General features: G+C 37.7%; 1 protein-coding gene and 1 long non-coding RNA gene across 5 annotated transcripts in view; one reads left to right on the forward strand and one right to left on the reverse strand.

The window, feature by feature from the left end:
* TBC1D15 (TBC1 domain family member 15) overlaps positions 1-5,834 on the reverse strand; it is a 64,130-nt gene extending 58,296 nt beyond the window's left edge. For 2 of the 4 annotated variants that reach the window (XM_033866316.2, XM_033866315.2), the window contains exon 1: positions 5,764-5,834. In XM_033866316.2, the coding sequence (XP_033722207.1) occupies positions 5,764-5,793 (30 nt within the window). In that variant the 5' untranslated portion in view covers positions 5,794-5,834. The remainder of the gene's footprint in view (positions 1-5,763) is intronic. The other 2 variants (XM_033866317.2, XM_019918367.3) reach the window with 1 other exon arrangement.
* LOC141275847 (uncharacterized) overlaps positions 4,890-22,156 on the forward strand; it is a 28,338-nt gene continuing 11,071 nt past the window's right edge. Inside the window, exon 1 of the long non-coding RNA XR_012324291.1 lies at positions 4,890-6,038. This is a non-coding gene — a long non-coding RNA (uncharacterized lncRNA). The remainder of the gene's footprint in view (positions 6,039-22,156) is intronic.

Here is a 22,156-nt window from a genome sequence, read left to right on the forward strand (position 1 = left end):
TGAACAGCTGCAGTAATCCAGGGAGGAAGCGATTCATGGTTGCTTGAACCAAGGCAGTGGCAGAGGGATGAAGAAAGGCAGATGGCTTGTAATGATATTTAGAAGGTCAAAATGATAGGACTTTGTGACTGATTAGATGTGGGAGGTGAAGGGAAAGGAGTCAAGGACAAAACTGAGTGTATGCGGTTATTCACTGAGAGAATACAGAAGGAAGAAAGTAAACAATGAGTTTTATTTGGGGTGTGTTAATCAGTAATGACTGTGTAACTCAAAGAAATGCAGAACACAGGTGGTTTTAAGAGTAACAAACCACACAAATTTTGAGAGTGAAGACAGAGAGAGATTGAGATACTGAGGATGGTACAATTCTCAATAAAGAGCAGGCAGCAGAACTATTACTGCATCTTAAGCGTATCAGTGTGCCAAACAATGTCAGACAGGAGGGCAGTATGGAAGGTATAGTATAACAAGGATTAAACGAATGACTTCTCTTATACCAACGACTACAGACACACCATAGATTGCACAAGAAACAGTGAATGGATTTCATAAGGATTTCCTTCCACCAAAAAGTGAAAATTAAAAGGCTGGGTTACAATTTTTCATTTAGTCTCAGCAGCATTTTGAATTCTTCCCCCAAAAGTCCTGTTTTTATTAAATCACAAATTGAAATGACTTGTTGCAGACTACTGTGCTGTGTCGAGAATAAAGGACTCAGCACACAGAAGGTACTCAAATGTTTGTTAAAGAATGCTAGAAAAATAAAGAAGACATACTCATATTGTATCCTACACAAGGAAAGTTACTACCATGTTACAAGATCTAGTCTAAGAAAATTCTCCAGGAAAACCTGCTAGATACTAAGAATCTTAATCTTTCTTAAGCAAGGGGTTTCACAGGACTACAAGCATATCTAAAAGGAACTGGAAGGGACCAAATTTAAGCTACAAAATAAATTCTTACTAAAAATGCCATAAAAAAAACTCAAAGAAAAAATAACAGGTGATTTCCCAATTGTTTCAAGTTATTTTCAATTGAACCAAATTCTAACACAGCCTAACACAGTAAAAACACAGACCTAGAGTGAAATGCAAATATACTAAAACAGGACTTTTTAACTCCAAAACAAGAGTGCTATTAGTGAACACACCTCTCTTCCTCTAGTCTCCCTTCATTTTTTTCTACTTTCTTGCTCTTTCTTCTTCACTGAATACCTACTATATGCCAGAATGTCTGCCAGACACAGGTAAAACATTTCAGGCCCTGCCCTCATGAGGATCAGTCTACAAGTCTCAAGAAAACGAACATTCACTAAAATTAGCACCACTTCAAGGACCTAAAACTCATATTTACTTTCTTATTTAAACAAGCGAGTGGTTTTTAGTGAATGTTTTCCTTCTGAAGAACTGAAGTCTGTAATCTCCAAGGTAAGGGGCTATCTGATGTATCCCCAGTGCCTAAAACAGTGCCTGGAAGAAAGCAGATACTTAATAAATATTTGTTGAATAAATGAATAAAAGTAAACTGCAACCATCAGAGGCACTGGGTATAAGGCCAAAACCTATTTCAGACTATCGCTTTTCTCCCGCCTTCTCTGCAATGAGTCAACTCATTCCATTAATTCAACTCATTCCATTAATTATCCTAAAGCAGGATAGCCTTTGCAGTCAGTGTCCCTATTTCTCCCCTAAAAATTCACAGGAGGATCTATATGAGAAGATGAGTGTTAGCTGAACCTACTAACACTGATGAATAATCATTTCACAATATATATAAATCAAACCAATAGGCTGTATGTCTTAAGCTTATACAGTGATGTACATCAATTATTTCTCAATAAAACTGCGGGAAATAAAGATCACAGCCAGGAAAAAAAAAATTCACAACAGAATGTCAATCTTTCCCCCCTATTTGGTTGATTGTTAAAACATATGGTTCTATATCTACATAGCAACAAAGAATAGCTGAACTCCAAGAACTAATCAGGGTTTATAATCAAACTCAAACCCACTTTCACAGGCTCAGCTAAGAAAAATATACATAGATGAAACACTGAATCCATCCACTCATGTTGACAACAACCTACCCCTGAATTCAGTCAAATCATCAGAGACCTAAATACATCAAATCAGTAACCTGTATTTACTGAACTACTTAGCTAGCCACTGGTATAAAACCATCAGCATACTAATGGGCATTACAGGGTTGTGGGGTTTTTTAACCATAAGGATACAATATGCTATATAATCAAATTCATTATAGTACATAGTATAAAGAAACTACAGAAGAGTTTATCCTTGGATCTAATCTTCAGAAACTAGTTTTTTTGGGTTTTGCTCCTGGTTTTATTTTATTGTAGATCCTGTAATTCTTATTATTGATCAAGTTCCCCTCTTTGGCAAAACTGTAGCCCACTAAAGCATAGAGTTTATTTAATAATCGTACTTCCAGTTCCATTTACCTTTCTTACCCTTATTCACTTTCCTTTTGTGTTTTTTCCCTCTGATTTATTTTAAATAACTATAGTGCTTTAATATTTGTAAGCGGCCTTAATCTCTCTGTAGAAAGTGGCAGCAAAAATAAACATTCAACTACTTCCAAATCAATAATAACCTTACAACTTTAAGACCGTCTGAAAGATCTTCCTTAACAATAGTAATAATAGCAGCTAAAATTTAAGCACTTACCTGATGCCAGGTACTATTCTAAATGCTTTGCAAATATTAACTCATTTAATCCTCTCTACAATTCCATGATGGAAAATAATTATTACCCCCATTTTACAAATAAGAAAACTGGTGCACAGAAAGTTAAGAAATTTGACCAAATTAACACAGCTATAAAGCAGTGGAGCTAGGTTCTGAACCCAAGCAATCAGATTCCCATCTCCTTAACCACTGCCCTACTGTGATGATTTTTCATTCATCAAAACTATGTGACTTCTAAAACAAGGTATTTTTCAAATCCTAAAATAACACTGAGAGTTAGAACTGAAGTAATTTCAAAAACGAAGTTCACACCCATACCAAAAACCATATTCTAAACCTTTAAAATTCTGCCATACCCAACCAATGACTTGCCGGGAAATTAAGATGATGAATAACACCTACACAGTATCTACTACGTGCCAGGCTTTGTTCTAACACATTTACTTATTAACCTTAAAAATCCCATAAAGTATGTACTATTATCATCCCCATATTACAGATAAGGACACTGAAGCATAGAGAGGTTAAATAATTTGACTGAAGTCACTAGCAAGTGTGAAGTTAGTTTTTGAAACTTGTTTGGCTCCAGAGTCCAAGCTCTTGACTGTTATCTTACACTGCTTCTCCATATGACAGAGATTAACTTCCTCCCCCCATCACTTCCTACACTCAAAGTTCAAAGCAAGCAAAGTAGTCTTAGTAGAAAAGTTACTCTACATCCTAGATCTCAACACCAAGAGGTTCTAATTCAACAGAGTTGGGTTGTGGCCCAGCACCTATATTCTTTAAAAGTACCACATGTGAGTCTTACAAGTCTTGGTTAACATTCACTGCCCTAGGTTTCTAAATTAGACAGGTCTTAGCTGAACCTTTGGGGTGGCGGGTGAGGAATAAATAAATACAGAGAGACACACATATACACACTCTTTCATAAATGTGTGTGTGTGTCTTCTTTGCATTCCCCTGTCCCAAAGAAACAAGACTGGGAAGTAGGGAAGCATAAGACAAAGCCAGAAAGACAATACGGCTTTTTATGCCATGTTAACCAGCCTTGAGTATTATTTCAATGGGGACAATAACAAAATTAAGATTTTTTGTTTGTTTTTTAAAGCAAGAGACAATCAGACTTGTGCATTAGAAAATAACTCCAGTGGTTGTGTAGAGGAGACGGTGGGCAAAGAGACTGCAGACAAGGAGAAAAATCAGCCAAGAGCTCAAGACTAAATGCCTGAATGAACTAAGCACTGAGAATGAAGAGGATGCAGCAAATTTAAGAAACCTCTTTAAGGTAAAACTGGTAGGGCTTGGTTATTGCTTAGACGTTGTTATAGAAATGGACATCTCCAAGTTTGTTTTACATGCAACCAGGTGAATGATGATGCCATTAAACTAGATCTGAACTTGCTGAGGGAAGAGTAAGTGGCTTTTGCTGGTCATCATACAATTATTTGGGAGAAGGGCAGCTTTGGGCATGGAAAAATAATTTAGATGGAGTGATGAGAATGGGTATAAATTTGCAATGAGTGAGAATAAATGAGGTGACGAAGCAGAGCTAAGAAATAAAAGACTAATAAGTCACATTATGAAAGGCAATGACTGGAAGGAAAGGGTGGAAAATGTCTTATATTTTACAACTCTGCTTCATCTCAAGGGTTCTATCAAAATCAATCCACACCTGAAAAAGTGTAGTTCAAACAGAAAGGATCCCTTCTTGGAAAGTCCTAGATAAAAAAAAAATCAAACAATATAACCTTAAAATATGTAGTGAGCCAAGCAGAAGATCAGCATCCACCCTGAAGACAAAACTGACAAGACAACCAAAGACCGTGAAAATCTGAAAACGATGACCAACCCATCATTTAAAATACTCAGTATGGAGAAGTATGTAATTTTTTATAAAGTTTTTATTATTTCATGTAATCTTAGCAACTCCAATACAAGAAATAATGCCTGGCACCACATCCATTCTGGGGATAAAGAAAATGAAGGACGGAGAATTCAGGCTTGCTCAATTTCCCAAGGTCACCCTCCAGAGTAACAGTACTGTGTTATTCTGGCTAGTGGTCCATACACTAAAGCACAAACGCTGTCAAATAATTCAAAATGGGATGGAGAGGGCAGCATAAAGAAAATGAGTGAAACTCAAGGAACGGAGAAAGCTATCTGCGAGAAGTAAGTAGTCCTTGGTGTTAGATGAGTCACTACCCGACCCAACTGTTTTCGAAATACTCGCGCAATGGGAAATGCTTCCAGTAGCATGCCACGATAGTCCTAACCAACAGGCATTAAGATGTGTCCTCGGAACATGAACAGGCACTATGCGATAAACTATCCTCCGCACCTAATCCGAATTCCTAACGAACTATCACGACGGGGTCAATGACCACCTCCGTAAGACGGTACCACGGAGTCTCCAACGGGAACATCACAGATTTGTCTAGGAAATAAATACCGTAACTAACGCCTTCCCAGACAAGCGTGCGATGCTGTAAATCTCCAGCTCCCTGAAGGGAAACATGCCCTGCTGCTCACCATCACCAACCAACTCGGCAACCTGGTAAAATGGATCCAATACACGCTTGGTTTGCACAGCTGCAAAGCACCTGTTTTCAGCTCTTCCCGAAGAGGACAAAGATGCCTTCACCAGAGTGAAGCAAAGGCGAGTTAGATTAGGAAGAGAAAAAATCCTGGAGTCCGAAGAGCAGACATAAAGAGCTCCAGTCAGAAAATCAAGCCAGAAAAAGAAAGCAACGGGGCAACCACCTGCCTCTTAAGAAGGCAATACAAATAAAAGCCCCTCGCCCTGGGACAGAGCCGACCAGAACAGCGCCGAGGCCTAGCTGGCCTTGGAGCAGGAGCCGGGTCTCTTAATTCCCGGACTGAGCCGGCATTCTCGAGAGAACAGCTGACACCACCTAGTCATCTTCTCCTGCATCCTCCACAGGCTGTTCCTGACACAGAAAGGCCCTCGCATCCCTCTCCGGCCAGGCTCCAAGCAGCAAAAACAGCCCCAGCCCGAAGAAAAACAGGAATGCTTCCCGCGGCCGTTACCTACCTTCCCGCTCACAACCACCGCCGCCGCCATGTTTGCTGCGCGTGCCTTTGATGACGTAGCAGCGTCTCACGTGTCTCTCAGACTCACAACAACATCCGGCAAAAGTAGGCTGATATCCGGGCGGGAAAGGGGCGGGGAGTGGCGGGAATGGCGAGGAGTGACGGGCGGGGACGGGAGGAGCCGCCTGACGCATGTGCACTGAGTAGGCCTCGGAGGCCTCTCGGGTGGAGTCGCTGGTGCATACTGCGCATGTGCCAGTTTATTTTCCTTGGAGGGTAAGTAATTTGAAGTGTTTTTGCTTTGGGGATTGGCTGGGGGCGAGACTCCGAGCCGCTCGCAGGCCCCTTCAGCTTGGTATGATGGAAAGGACTGCATATTGGGACCCAGCAAACCTGCTCTTGGCTTTGTGGCCGTGGGCAAGTCACTTCCACTTTCAGCGTCAGGGTTTCATCTGTGAAATTGAGATAGGGCTGTGGTGAAGATTAAAGGAGCCCCAGCCCTCTATCCGAGGCGCACACACAGAGACTTCTCGCCTCTATGTGAAGTTTCTGAAGTTGAGTCTGGTAACTGCCACTCACACATGACCAAGAGCGAGGTATTTTGATAGGAACTGTTTTGATACCACGCCCTCGTTGCTCCAGAGTCCATCGCACGTAGCTCACAGTTCCTCCACAGTTGCTTAATGGCTGTTTGGAAACAGGTTTCTAAATTTATCCAAGCTTCATGATGGAAAATGAGAATTACCCATGGGGTGGTTGTAAAGATTTCATGGGACAGTGCATATGTGGTAAGATGATTTGTTGAGATATTAAGATAATAATTTGTTTTGTTAGTGCTGTAAAAGAATGACTGGATACTACCCCCTGATAGCTCTGGCACAAGATTTGGGACTTCCCTTGCCCTAGGGCGGAATAAAAGGCCCCTTTGTACCAAAACACCTGTGCCCATTGAGGTACTTCTCTCTTCACACAGTGGAGAGAGGTTAGAAGCTTTCGAGGTTGGTTGAGTAAGTGGCAACCAAAGGGAATAACAGAAGAGGAGAGTTGCTGGTTCTGTGAATATTGGGGACCTAATGGGTGAAGGAGGTGGCAAGACCTTAGATGGGAATGGATGTGTAGTACTACTAGGAAGGCTGCATCAGAGATTTCAACCATAGCCAAGACCCCATGCCCAAGCTTGGCATTCACTTGGCAAAACAGCTCACCTGCAAAGGATAAACCAGCTGGGGAAATGAGCATGTTAGCAGTAACCAACATTGAATGAAGACTTGAGGACCTTCCCCAAATGTATTGGACTAAGTATGACCCCCTAGAACTTTCATGCAATCTTAGGTGTGATGTGTAGAGCCATGATAATGACCCAGGATAAATTTTCCGCCAGCTCAGAGTAACAGGGTGTGGTTACAGAAAAGTTTTAATGACGTTTCTTATGCCCTGTGTTTTGGAGAAAAGTTGAAGCCCTTAGTAGAGTACTAGGAATAAAATACTCAATAAATGGTAGCTATTATTTTATATAATAAGCTTGGGAATTAAAGATTTGTCATTGAAAATTTGGCACCCTAGGTTCATCTGCTACTTCATATTCTTAAGCCTCATCCTACAGCTGCCCCTTAAATTCTGGTGCTACTCATGGGCTATCCTTAGACTTCTTTACTTTTTTCCAAAAGCTATTCCTGGGCTATTATCTTCATATTCTGATATCACCACCTCCTAAATGCTGATGGCTCCCAAATATCTCAAGCCCAAGTCTCTCTTTCTTTCCTAAAATCTAGAGCCTACACCTACTGCCCCTTTTTACTTGAATGACCCACTCACACCTCAAAAAATCCTAAATCTTTACTACTCAAAGTGTAGTCTGCAGACCAGCAACAACATCATCACCTGGGAGCTTCTTGGAAATGCAGAATCCCAGGTTCCACCCCAGAACTACTGCATCAAAATCTGCATTTTAACAAAACCCCCAGGTGATTTGTGTACACATTAAGGTTTGAGAAACATGGTCTTAAATGAAACTTAAATTTTGCTTTTGTTCTCTGAAAATTACTACCATTTACTGAACTAGAGATGCAGTCAGACCACAATTTCTCCAGGAAAGTGTTGCTATCATGTTACCCCTTTTTGATGTCTTCTGGGGAACATCCCTATTATGTCTCTCCTTCCTATCCCCACTGCCACTCCTCTGGTTCAGGTCTCTCATTACCTCTGGTTCGGACAACTACTGTGGCATCTTAATTCATTCTCTTGCTTTTGGCTTCATCTTCCCCCTACCCCATCATTTATATTCCTACCAGATTAATCTTTCTAAAACATAAACATGATCATGTGAACTCCCTGCTTAAAATCCATTAATAGTTCCCTATCTCTTCAGGAAAGAGTACAGATTCTCCAGTGTAGCATAGAAGGTCCTTCATAAATTGTTGCTGCCTACCATTTTAGCTTTATCTTCCCAACTCAGACCCAGTTCTCCAGCCATAACCAAATAACTGCTGTACCCTGACTGTTCCATACTGTGTCCCAAGATTGCTTGTCACTGTAGCAGATTGGCTTGGCTTGGATCATGGAACCATCCTTGAGCCAATCACAGTGGCACAAAGTATATGATGTTCTGATTGGCCAGATTTGAATTATATGCCCACAGCTCCAGTCAAAGTACACAGAATGAGAAGAAGGATAATTCCCAGGGGAAAATCCAGGAACCATTCCAGAAAAAAGGGGGAGTGGCTGCTGAGCAAGCGAGCAGACATCAATTACAGAGGTTCCATTTCTGCACTTTCATGGTGTCACACTGTAAAATAGTGGTTTACTGAACTTCCTTTCTTTCCCTACTAGGCTATGAATTATTGGAAAGCAGGGACTATGCTTTTTATATGTGCAACCACCGCACCTGGCACAAATGCCTGACCCACAGCAGACTTAAATAAGTGTTGGTTTAACAAATTAATGTCAACTAATTCCCCTTCCCCATTTAGAAATGGCACAGTTATACTTTACATTCAAGAGGAAAGAGACCATTTTCCTTTTTCAATAATATCCTCTGTCTATAGGCAAAGGGAAGAAAGAAGGTCAGGATTTCAATGTAATTTGTTTCATGTTTTAGGTTTTTACTACAATAGAAGGAAAGAAATCATAGTACACTTACATATAACAAGTTGACAGCTTTTTTAAAGCCACATGCATATAAGTTTAATAGAAATAAAGTCAAGTTACCTATAACTTAAAATAATGACTTTTCATGGAAGTGAGTAATTTTATAGTTTCTAAGTTCACTCCCATAAACTATATGGCCATTCACTAATTATAACATCACTCAAAAAGTCATATGATGCAAAAGAATCTTAAGAAGTACCTTAAAGAAACTCTGGACCTGGGCGGGACTTTAGAGATAGTCTCCCAGGTTTTTCAGTTGAAGAAATTGAGGCTGTCAGAGATTAATGGTTTGCCAAAGTCATCAGCTGCTTTATGGCTGAATAGAGACTTCATTAGAGATACGTGTCTTAGTCAGCTGTGCTACACTATCATCTGAAAGCGATCACTCCCCTCTCTAAACTACAGCATGTATTAACTGTTCAGTTTGATTCTCTCGCCTCAGTTTGACTAATCTGTCTTTCAGGGCTTATCCCACATCACACATCACTTATTAAGATTCCCCCAACATTGCTGCCACTCGTTGATCCCTACCTTGCCTGAACCCTTACAACAGTCAGAGTAAAAACTTTGTTTTAGCGCTTAACTATACAAGGTAGTGCCGTGAAGGAAGCATAGACTTTGCTGACAGCCAAGAGAATGCTGGAGTTCTCTAAGGATAAATTGACCAGCTGAAGAAATCAGACCAGTATTGACAGTTGGGAATCTCCATTGAAATGACCCAACCATGTCATTCTACCACGAAGAACAAAGATCAACAAGCCCCATCTATATACCTAAAACTTCCAATCAGCTTTTCATTCCAGTCTCTTACATATGAACAGAGAACCATGGATCACTCCACATTTGAAGAAAATCTTTAAGCAGAAAGGCAGAGACTAAAATAAACAAATCAACAGCAAGCAATTAAAGACAAACAATGCAGAGAACAGAAGAAAATGTTTTAATTATAATTAATTCCTTTAGAGAGATGAGAGAAAACTTTGCATCCATGGAAAAATAAAATGTCAGGACTTCCCTGGTGGCGCAGTGGTTAAGAATCCACCTTCCCACGCAGGGGACACAGGTTTGATCCCTGGTCCGGGAAGATCCCACATGCCGCAGAGCAACTAAGCCCGTGTGCAGCAACTACTGAAGCCCATGCACTCTAGGGCCCTTGCTCCGCAACAAGAGAGGCCACCGCAATGAGAAGCCCGTGTACTGCAACAAGGAGTAGCCTCCGCTCACCCCAAATAGAGAAAGCCCGCATGCAGCGCCAAAAACCCAACTCAGCCAAAAAAAAAAAAAAGGCCATGTAAAGGAATATTTAGAGGACCAAAATGAGCTCTTAGAAATTAAAAACATGATAACATAAATGAAAAAGTCCATAAGTGGATTGAAAGATAAACCAAGGAAATGTCCCAGATAGTAGAACAAAAAGACAAAGCTATGAAAATAAGAGAGAAAAGTTAAGAAAATTAGTGGATTAGAACAGGATATCTAACATCCAAATAAAGGAGAGAGAGCAGAGGATATGGAGGAAAGGAAAATATTAAACAAAATAATCAAAAAATTTTCTCAGAAACGTCAGATGTGCATTTTCAAACTGTATCAGCGCACTAAGTGCCCAGCATAGTGGAAAAGAAGACCAACAGCAAGGGACATAATTGTGACATTTCAGAACAATGGGAATCAAAGGAAGATCGTAAAAACTTGCACGGTGGGGTGGGGGGGAGCAGAGGGGGAACCATGGTGCATGAAAAGGACAAGAATAAATATATCTTTGAACTTGCCAGTAAAAGCACTGGAAGCTGTAGGACAATGGAGTAAACGATTTGAATATTTTTAACCTAGAATGTTATACTCAACCAAATAATCAAGTGTGAGAGCAAAATAATTCATTTTCAGACACACAAGTTCAAAAAAATTGTATCTCTTACACACCCTTTCTCAGAAAGCAAATGGAGGCTGTGTCACACCAAAACAAGGCAGTTAATTACAAGAGAGCAACATGGAATCTCGAAAACAGGAAACAAACACAGGGGTCTAATGCAAAAGAGGACATTTCTGTTGGGAATGTGAAATGGTACAGCTACTGTAGAAAACTGTATGGCAGTTCCTTAAAAAATTAAGCAGAATTGCCATATGATCCAGCAATTTCACTTCTAGATATATTTTCAGAATAATTGAAAGCAGAGACAGGTATTTGCACACAAATATTCATAGCATTATTCACAATAGCCAAAAGGTTGAAACAACCTAAAAATTCATCAACAGCTGAATGGATAAACAAAATGTCATGTATACATACAATGGAATGTTAGTCTTAAAAAGGAATGAAATTCTGATACATACTACAACATGGATAAACCTTGAAAATATTATGCTAAGTGAAACAAGCCAGCCACAAAATGGCAAATACTATATGATTCTACTTATATGCGGTACCTAGAAGAGTCAGATTTATAATTACAGAAGGTAGCATAGTGGTCTAGGGGTGGGGGGCTGGTGAGGGAGAATAAGAATCATTGTTTAAATGGTGCAGTGTTTCACTTTGGGGTGATGAGATGTACGGTGGTGATGGTTGCACAGAAATGTGAATGTACTTAATGCCACTGAATTGTACATTTTTAAATGGCTGAAATAATAAATTTTATGTTATGTTTTTTATAGCACAATTTTTTAAATAATTAGAAAAAATAGGAGAAAAAAATTCAGGATATAGGATTAACAGAATTCTTGGACTTGACATCAAAATCATGATCCATAAAGAAAACGTCAATAAATTTGGACTTTATCAAAATTTAAAACTTTTGCTCTGTAAAAGACTCTGTGAAAAGGATGAAGAAACAAGCTACAGACAGGGTAAAACATTTGCAAACCACATATCCCAAAGGACAAATACCTAGAATATATAAAGGACTCCCAAAACTTGACATTAAAGAAACAGTGTAATTAGAAAATGGGTAAAAGAGATCGTATTATTTTTCTATTGCTATTGTAACAAATTACCACAATAGTTGCTGAAAAAAACCACATTTTTATTTTCTTATAGATATCACAGGTCTCACTAGTCTAAGATCAAGGTGTCAGCAGGATGAATACAGCTCTTTCTGGAGGCTCTTAAAGGAGAATCTATTTCCTTGCCTTTCCAGCTTCTAGTGGTCACCCGTATTCCTTGGCTCATGGCCCCCTATTTCCATCTTCAAAGCTAGCAATATTCCATCTCTCTGCAATCTCTGCATCTCTAATCTTTCTTCCTTAGTCACATCTCCCCCTGAAAGGTTCTCCGTGTAAGGACTCATGGGATTAGATTAAGCCCACCTGTATAATTCTTGACAGTCTCCCCATCACAAGGTCCATACCTTTAATCACATCAGCAAAGTACCTTCGCTGTGTAAAGTAGCGTATTCTTGACGTTCTGGGGACTAGGGCATATCTTTGGGAGGCAGTTGTTCTTCCTATCACACACATCAACAGACATTTCACTAAAGAAGAAATAAAGATGGCAAAATGAGCACCTAAAAGATGATCAACTTCATTAATCATTAGGGAAATGCAATCTAAAGCCATAATGAGGTATCACTACATACTTATTAGAATGGCTAAAATAAAAAATAGTGGTAACACCAAACCTTATAAGGAGGTGGAGAAACTGGATCACTAATACATTGCTGGTGGGAATATAAAATGGTACAATCACTCTGGAAAATACTTTGACAGTTTCTTATAAAACTAAACATACACTTACCATATGACCCAGCAATTGCACCCTTGGGTGTTTATCCCAGGGAAATGAAAACTATGCACATACAAAAACGTGTACATTGGACTTCCCTGGCGGCGCAGTGGTTGAGAATTCGCCTGCCAATGCGGGGGACATAGGTTCGATCCCTGGTCCGGGAAGATCCCACATGCCACGGAGCAACTAAGCCCGTGCAACACAACTACTGAACCTGCACTGTAGAGCCTGTGTGCCACAAGTACTTAGCCCACATGCCTAGAGCCCATGTTAGCAACGAGAAAAGCCACCACAATAAGAAGCCCACGCACCGCAATGAAGAGTAGCCCCCGCTCACTGCAACTAGAGAAAGCCTGCGCACAGCAATGGAGACCCAACGCAGCCAAAAATAAAATTTAAAATAAACTAAAAACTTGTACATTAATATTCATGGAAGCCTTATTTGTAATAGCCAAAGCTGGAAACATCCCAAGTGTCCTTTAACAGATGAATGATGAAACAAACAGTGGCATATCCATACCATGGAATACTACACAGCAATAAAAATGAATGAACTATTGATATATGCAACAACTTGAATGGATCAAGAGAATTATGCTGAATGAAAAAAAAAATCAATCCCAAAATGGTTACATGCTACATGATTCCATCTATATAATATTCTTGAAATAGCAAAATTATAGATATGGAAAACAGATTAGTATTTCCAGGGGTTAGTGATTAGGGAGGAAGGAAAAAGGGATGGGAGTAGCTATAAAGGGATAGCACAAGGAAGCTTTGTGGTGATGGAACAGTTCTGTTATCTTGGTCATAGTGATAGTTACATGAATCTACATGTGATAAAGTTGCATACTCTAGTCACTATTCACACACATATACAAATAAGTGCATGTACAACTGGTGAAATCTAGTACATTCTGTGGATTGTATCAAAGTCAGTTTCCTAGTTCTGATATTGTACTACAGTTATATAAAATATTATCATTGGGAAAAAGTGGGTGAAAGGTATATGGAAATTCCCTGTACGATTTTTTGCAAATTTCCAAAGTTTATATGTATATTAGATATTTTTTAATTCAGTTGTATATTTTCACAGGTATATCAGTTAGGATGCCTTTGGCTGCAAGTAGCAAACAATTCAAATAAAAATGTATAAAATAAGTGGATTTTGTTTTGTCTTACATAGCAAAAATTCAAAAGATAATCAGGGTTGATTAACTCACCACCTCAACTTGGTCATCAAAGACCCAGCCTCTTGCTGTATTTCTGCTCTTTCATTTTCAGAATGTTGACTTTTGTCCTAAAACTGTCCACTGAATCTCAAAATGGCTACAGCAGTCCCATTAATCACATCTTTCTACAAAAACATGCAAAGGCCAGAAGAAAGTTTCTTTCACGGATTCCTTTTTTAAGGCTAATGAAAAGACCTCAGGAGTTGTCCTCTCAAACCATATTGGCCAGAATTGCATCTCATTCTCATTCCTAAATTGTATGGCTCTGGAAATGTAGTAGGGACCTGAATATACGGCTTTCAATATCAGAAAGCAGTTAGCAACCAGTTAGCAGTTCCCTTTAAAAGAAAAAGGGAAAAATGGCTGTTGGGTAGACAGCCTATATGTCTGCAACACCATATGTACAGCTGGGATTGAAAAATTTGTTTAACCCTTAGGCAATTGAAAAGTAATAGCTCTATAGTTATCCATTATATCTAAGGCCACTGTCATCTCCCCCATGAATAACTGCAACAACTGCCTTGTACTCCCTACCTAAAATATTGTTCCCTTCTAATCCTTTCCCCCCAATGAAGCTCAGTGATCTTCTTAATCTTTTTTTTTATTATTTATTTATTTTGGCTGCACTGCTGGGTCTTCGTTGCAGCGCACATGCTTCTCTAGTTGCAGCACCCGGGCTCTAGTTGCTGCGTGCAGGCTCTAGAGCATGCGGGCTCAGTAGTTGCAGTGCGTGGGCTTAGTTGCAATATGTAGGATCTTAGTTCCCCAATCAGGGATTGAACCCAGGACCACTGCGTTGGGAGAGTCTTAACCACTGTACCACCAGGGAAGTCCCAATCTTCTTAATCTTAAACTTCTAATGACCCCAAGCTATTTAGGTTCTCTGAACCCTATGCTATTTCTTCCTTTGCTGATGGCTGGCATGTCCTTGCTTTCCATTTCCAAACCTATGCATTTCAACTAGGAAATGGCTCCTCATCCTTTAAGAGTCAACCAGGATATCAATCTTTCTCCTGGAAGGCTTCTCCACAATTCTTCGTCATAGCAGTGATAGGGAAAAGAGTCTCTACTAATAGAATTGTAAGAGGGAGCTAGAAAAGCAATAAAGAGCAATTGAAAAACTAATAAACAAAAACTTCAAACCCGAGGCATGGTTATATATAAGGAGTTTGTGAGTGTCAATTGTTTGTATCTCAGTGACAGCCTGTACATACCATAATTTTTTCTCTGATGTTATGATGCTTTGGAAATGAAAGACCTGTTACATGTATATATATATACATATATATTGAAAGACCTGTTAGGCAAACAATAAAAAATAGCTTCCCAAACTGCTGATTATTCATAAAATGTTTCCATTTATTTCAGAATCATAACATTGCTAACTATTGAGAAATGGAGTTATTGTTGAAGCCTGAGGAGGTATTCTTGTTTTCTCCTGTCAAGGCACATATTACCCAGTATCAAATGTTTCCTTCTCAGCTTCATTGCTAACCCACTCACATTTTTCTCTCCTTTAATGTGTCATGGAGCTTCATGCTGTTAAATGCTTTAAAAAAAACTATTTATAAAATGAAGAAAGAAAACAGGAAATTTATAAGCTATTTGGGGAGAAAAAGGAATATCAATGTAACTAATAATCATTTAAATTACATTGGTATGAATCTACAGCATTTCTCTTTTGTACTCTGATGAAGCTAATGGAAAACAAAACTAGCAAATTCAAATATATGCATAAATTGAGCCCTTGAAAATAACAGTTGTTACAGTCTACTATTCCATCCAAAGTTCCAGGGGGTATGCTTCTCTACAAAAGGTGTTAAGGCGTTGTTATATGTGGATGTTCCCTACAAACAGCATGTGTGTGCATAATTAGTGTACTTTCTCTTACTTCATGCCCCCAACCTTGAGTCAATATTAAACATTGAGAAAAGACATACAGTATACATGGAACCTGATTCAATTAGCAGGTAGATTCAGGAATCATACCTTCTAATCCTGTTATTGGGATTTAAGAATGTTTGGAGCCAACTACTTAAGTGAACTATTTGGTTTCCTTACCTGTTAAGGGCATAAAGGATAAAAGAGAAAAAACAAAAAGCCCTAAAGATCTACAGTGCAGATTCTAAACCAAACACCAAACTCCTAGGAGTATAAGAGGAATTCCACTTTCTCCTTTAAGCAATTTGTATTGTCTGAAATTTTAAAAGTCAGTTTATTTTTCCCCCTCATTGTTAGAAAGTTCTTGTATTATACTGAAATTGGATTTCCTGGTATCAGTGGAGGCTGGTAATATATGAAGGCAATCTCGGGTAAATCCTTACCAGCAATATGACTCCGGGCAAGTGATTTAATCTTCTGATATTTGTTCCGCCAGCCTGTCAGTAGTTTAATCTGACAGTGCAATGATATATAAGATCCTGAACTTGTGTTCCTATGAATCAGAAGCCTTGCAGCTTAACTGGAACAGAGCCACCAGATGCCACACAAACCAGTAGGAAGTCCAAACTAGAAATCTGGATGAATTGCTGGAGGCCAAGCATGGGCCAGCTCCAGAGTGTGAACCTTCTGGGGGCTGTAGCCATAGGCGGGGGTTACCATCTTCCTGCTGACTTCTTGTAAGAACCCCACCAGGCTCCCATAGCATTGGAGGATTGGGAGAATCCAGAGAAAGCCACCCCTCTCTACGACACTGGCTCTATATTACTTTCAAAATCATCAAATAATCAGAATATTTTAAAGACACTATGCCTGGTGATTCTGTATGTATCTTTTTTAATGAGGAGAATCAAGAAATTCAAGCCTCCAAACACTCCCTTTATTCTATACAAAAAAAATTTGAATATTTTACTTGAAGAGTTGGATATCATAGTAAAAATTTCCAAATAATTGATTTAGTTCTTCAGATATTCACTACTCATATTTTCTTAGTGCCTATTCTGTTAATATGCTGTGCTAGGAACCATGGGAATCAAGAACACATGGGAGAAGCCCTGAAGAGGATCATTTAGGAACAGACTCAAGAGAAGGGCCGCCACTTAACTGTTGTGTAACATTTGACAAATCAACCAATCTCTAAGTTAGGGGTTACAGTAAAACACAGGGACTGAGTTAGATGATTTCTCCATCCCTGTGTTAGATTGCAAAAATACCCACAATTATCTATCCCTTCCTGTATGCATGCCTTTTTACAAGGTCTCTTTGCAGCTCCTGGAATCAAAAGGTGGAATACATTTCCTTACCCCTTGAATCTGAGCTACACTTGTGACTTGCTTTGGCAAGGAACGAAGAGCACTAGAAATTTATCTTTTGTATATAGGGTTTCAAAAAAAGAGGAAACGTATCCTTCTGAACTCCTCAAAGCACCGTAAGACCTATTACTAAAGCAAAGCTATAACTAGCAGTTACTTCAGTAAGGGAGACCACTACCTGATAGAATCTTAGCAGTGTGTCAGAAGGGGGAAGTCAGAAACGGAATATTTATAGGACTTTGGATTCTGAGTTCAAGTGGTTTAAAATAGGTCTTTCAAGGCAAAGAGCTGATTGGGATCAGGCAAATTTGCGATATAATTGTTCAAAATTTAGTGGACAAAGAGAAGGGAGGATATTGAAGTGATTCTTGTGACTTGTCATAAGTATAAATTGTTGTAAATACTTGAAAGCTAATTGCAGAAGTTAGCAGTCTACTGTCTCAGATAAACTGATCTGTGGGGTTTTCTGAAGTGAAATTATTTATTGTTTACAGCAGTATCCATTCCAGGCAAAATTTCCTCAAATAGCTAAGTCAATTTGACAAAGGTGGTGTACAATCTTATCTAAGTCATATTTCCACAGATTCTGAATTCTTAATCCATTTCAACTTTATGGGCATAAAATTATTGATAATATCTTCTTGTTATCTTTTATATTTCTAATGTAACTATAGTTATATTTTATCATTCATTATATTACTTATATGTGCTTTCCTTTTTCCTTGAAAAAATTTCCAGAAGTTTTTCTATTTTAAGATTTTCATAGAACTAATTTCTGAACTTGTTTTTTCTCTTTATGGTATCTTGGTTTTCTCTTTCATTGAATTCTGCTTCTATATTTTTAATCTCCTTCCTTCTACTCGCTTTGGGATTTATTCTGTTGTTCCTTTTCTAATTTCTTAAGTTTAAACTTTATCTTATTACTATTCAGCCTTGTCTCTTTTCTAGTACAAACCTTAAATCCATAAATCCTAAAAGAACCACTTCTGCTGCATTTCATGAGTTTTGGTATGTAGTATTTTCATTTATCATTCAACTCTAAGTATTTTTTAGTTTACAATATGATTTCTTCTTTGACCCATAATTATTTTACATGTGTTTTTTAAATTTTCATATTGTTGGGTATTTTATTTTTATTCATACTTTCTTCCAGCATTATTTAGATATAATTGACATATAACATTGTGTAAGTTTAAGATGTATGTGTTGATTTGATACATATATATTGCAAAATGGTTACGACAGTAGCATTAGTTAATACCTCACATCACCTCATGTAGTAGCCATTTTTTTGTGGTGAGAACATTTAATATCTACTTTCTCAGCAACTTTCAATTATATAAAAGTGTTAACTATAGTTAACTGTATTGTTAACTATAATCACCACATTGCATGTTAGATTCCCAGAATTTATCCATCTTTTAACTGGAAGTTTGAAGCTGTTGACCTAAAATCTCTCCAATTCCCCCAACTTCCAGCCCCCAGAAACAACCATTCTACTCTGTTTCTAAGAGTGTGGCTATTTTAGATTCCACATATAAGTGATATCATATAGTATTTGTCTTTGTCTGGCTTACTTCACTTGGCATAATGTCTTCAGGGTCCATCCATGCTGTCACAAATGGCAGTATTTCCTTCTTTCTCATGGATGTATATTTATATCCCCATATCTTCTTTATCCATTAAACTCTAGATAGACAGTTAGGTTGTTTCCAAATTTTACCTATTGTGAATAATGCTGCATTGACCGTGGAAGTGCAGATATCTCTTCAACATACTGATTTCATTTCCTTTGGAGATATACCCCGAAGTGAGATTGCTGGATCAAATGTAGTTTATTTTTAATTTTTTGAGGAACCTCCATACACTTTTCCATAGTAGCTGTACCAATTTACATTCCAACAACAGTGCACAAGGGTTCCCTTTTCTCCACATCCTCGCCAACACTTGCTATCTCTTGTCATTTTGATGACAGCCATTCAAACAGGTGTGAGGCAATATCTTATTGTGCTTTTGATTTGTATTCTCCTGATGATTGGTGGTGTGGAGCATCTTTTGATCAATGATGTTGTACATCTTTTCATGTACTTGTTGGCTGTTTGTTTTCTTTGGAAAATGTCCATTTAGTTCCTCAGCCCATTTTTTAATCAGATTGGATTTTTTTCCTATAGTGCTGTATGAGTTATTTATATATTTTGGATATTAACCCCTTATGAAATATATAATTTACAAATATTTTCTCCCATTCCATAGGTTGGGAATTTTGTTGATTGTTTCCTTTGCTGTGCAGAAGCTTTTTAGTTTGATGTAGTCCCCCACTTGTCTATTTTTGCTTTTGTTGCTTGTACTCTTGGAGCCATATCCAAAAAATCCTTGCCAAGACCAACAATAAGGAGATTTTCCCTATGTTTTCTTCTAGGAGTTTTATAGTTTCAAGTCTTATAGTTACATATTTAATTCATTTAAAGTTAGTTTTTGTGAGTAGTGTAAGATAGGGGCTCAGTTTCATTCTTTTGCATATGAATACCCAGTTTTCCCAACATCATTTATTAAATTGACTATCCTCTGTCCATTGAGTATTCTTGGCTTGCTTGTCAAATATTAGTTGACCGTATATGTGTGGGTTTATTTCTGGGCTCTCTGATTCTATTCCATTCATCTACGTGTTGATTTTTATGCCAGTACCACACTGTCTTGGTTTCTATAGCTTTGTATTATAGTTTGTAATCAGACGAGATCGGGCATGTTCAGGGCGGTATGGTCATAGACTACAGTGTTTAATCAGGAAGTGTGAGGCTTCCAGCTTTGTTCTTCTTTTTCAGAATTGCTTTGGCTATTTGGGATCTTTTGTGGTTCCATAAAAATTTTAGGATTGTTTTTTCTATTTCTGTGAAAAATGATACTGGGATTTTGATAGGGATTGCATTGAGTTTATATGTGGCTTTGGGTAGTGTGAGCATTTTAACAGTGTTAATTCTTTCAGTCTATGAACACAGTATGTCTTTCCATTTACTTGTATCTCCTTCAATTTTTTTCATCAGAGTCCTGTAGAAAAACAAATTAAGCCCAAAGTTAGTGGAAGGAAAGAAATAACGTATCAGAGCAAAAATAGATAAAATAGAAAATAGAAAAAATGAGCAAAACTAGGAGATAGTTTTTTGAAAAAACCAACAAAATAGCCAATCCCTTAGCTAGACTAAGAAAAAAAGAAAGAAGACTCAAATAAATAAAATCAAAAAGGAAAGAAGAAACATTACAACTGATGCTTCAGAAATAAAAAGATCATAAGACAATTATAAACAATTATATACCAAAAAATTGTTTAACATAGAAGAAATCAATAAATTCCTAGAAACATACAACCTACCAAGATTAAATCTTGAAGAAATAGGAAGTCTGAACAGATCTATAACTAGTAAGAAGATTGAATCAAAAACCTCCCAATAAAGAAAAGCTTAGAACCACATGGCTTCAATGGTGAATTCTACCAATACTTAAAGAAGAACAATGCCAATCCATCTCAAACAATTCCAAAAAATTGAAGAAGAGGGAGCACTTCCAAACTCATGTTATTAGGCCATGATACCAAAGCCAGACAAAGATACCACAAGAAAAGAAAACTACAGGCCAATATCCCTGATGAATATAGACACAAAAATCCTCCACAAAATACTATCCAGTACATGAAAAGAATCATACACCATGATCAAGCACTGGCTCAACATACGAAAATCAGTTAATGTGATACACCACAGTATCAGAATAAATGATAAAAATCACATGATTGTCTCAATTGAGGAATAAGAAGTATTTAACAAAATTCAATACACTTTCATAATAAAATCTCTCAACAAACTAGAAATAAGGAAATTACATCAACATAATAAAAGCCATAAATTAGAAGCCCACAGATAACATTATACACAATGGTAAAAAACAAAGCTTTTCCTCTAAGATCAGGCACAAGGTACGGATGCCCACTTTTATTCAACATAGTACTGGAATAGTGAGAGCAATAGGCAAGAAAAAGAAATAAAAGTCATCAAAACTGGAAAGGAAAAAGTAAAATTGTCCCCGTTTGAAAACAATATAATCTTATACTTAGAAAACTCTAAGCACTCCATAAAAAAACTTAGAACTATTAAATGAATTAAGTAACATTACAGGATACAAAATGAACACATAAAAATCAGTTGTGCTTCTATACACTAACAACAAACTATCTGAAAAAAAAATAGGAGACAATCGCATTTACAGTAGCATCAAAATGAATAAAGTGCCTAGGAATAAACTAAACTAAGGAGGTGAATGATTTGCATACTGAAAACTACAAAATATTAATGAAAGAAATTAAACAAGACACAAATAAATGGAAAGCTATGCCATGTTCATTAACTGAAATACTTAATATTGTTAAAATGTTCATACTGCCCAAAGCCATATGTAGATTCAACACAATCCTTATCAAAATTCCAATGGCATTTTTTTTACAGAAATAGAAAAAAATTCTAAAATTCATATGGAACCACAAAAGACTTCAAATAGCCAAATCAATACTGAGAAGGAAGAATGAAGCTGAAGGCCTCACACTTTCCAGTTTCAAAATATATTACAACACAAAGCTACAATAATCAAAACAGTATGGTACTGGCAAAAAGATAGACATATAGACAAATGGAACAGAATAGAGAGCTCAGAAATAAATCCACACATATAAGATCAACTCATCTTCAGCAAGGTCCCAAAAATATGCAATGGGGAAAACATAGTTTCTTAAATGGTTATGGGAAAACTGGATATCCACATGCAAAAGAATGAAATTGTAGTCTTATCTTACACCATATACAAAAATTAACTCAAAATGGATTAAAGACTTTAGACATAGATGTGAAACTAACATTTTTAGAAGAATGCATAGGAGAAGAGCTTCATGACATTGGTCTTGGCAATGCTTTCATGGAAACAAAAACAAAAATAAACAAGTGGAACTACATCAGACTAAAAAGCTTCTGAACAATGAAATGTTCATTGTTCATTGTCAATGAA

The sequence above is a fragment of the Tursiops truncatus genome, chromosome 11, assembly GCF_011762595.2.
Source record: "Tursiops truncatus isolate mTurTru1 chromosome 11, mTurTru1.mat.Y, whole genome shotgun sequence".
Lineage (NCBI taxonomy): Eukaryota > Metazoa > Chordata > Mammalia > Artiodactyla > Delphinidae > Tursiops > Tursiops truncatus.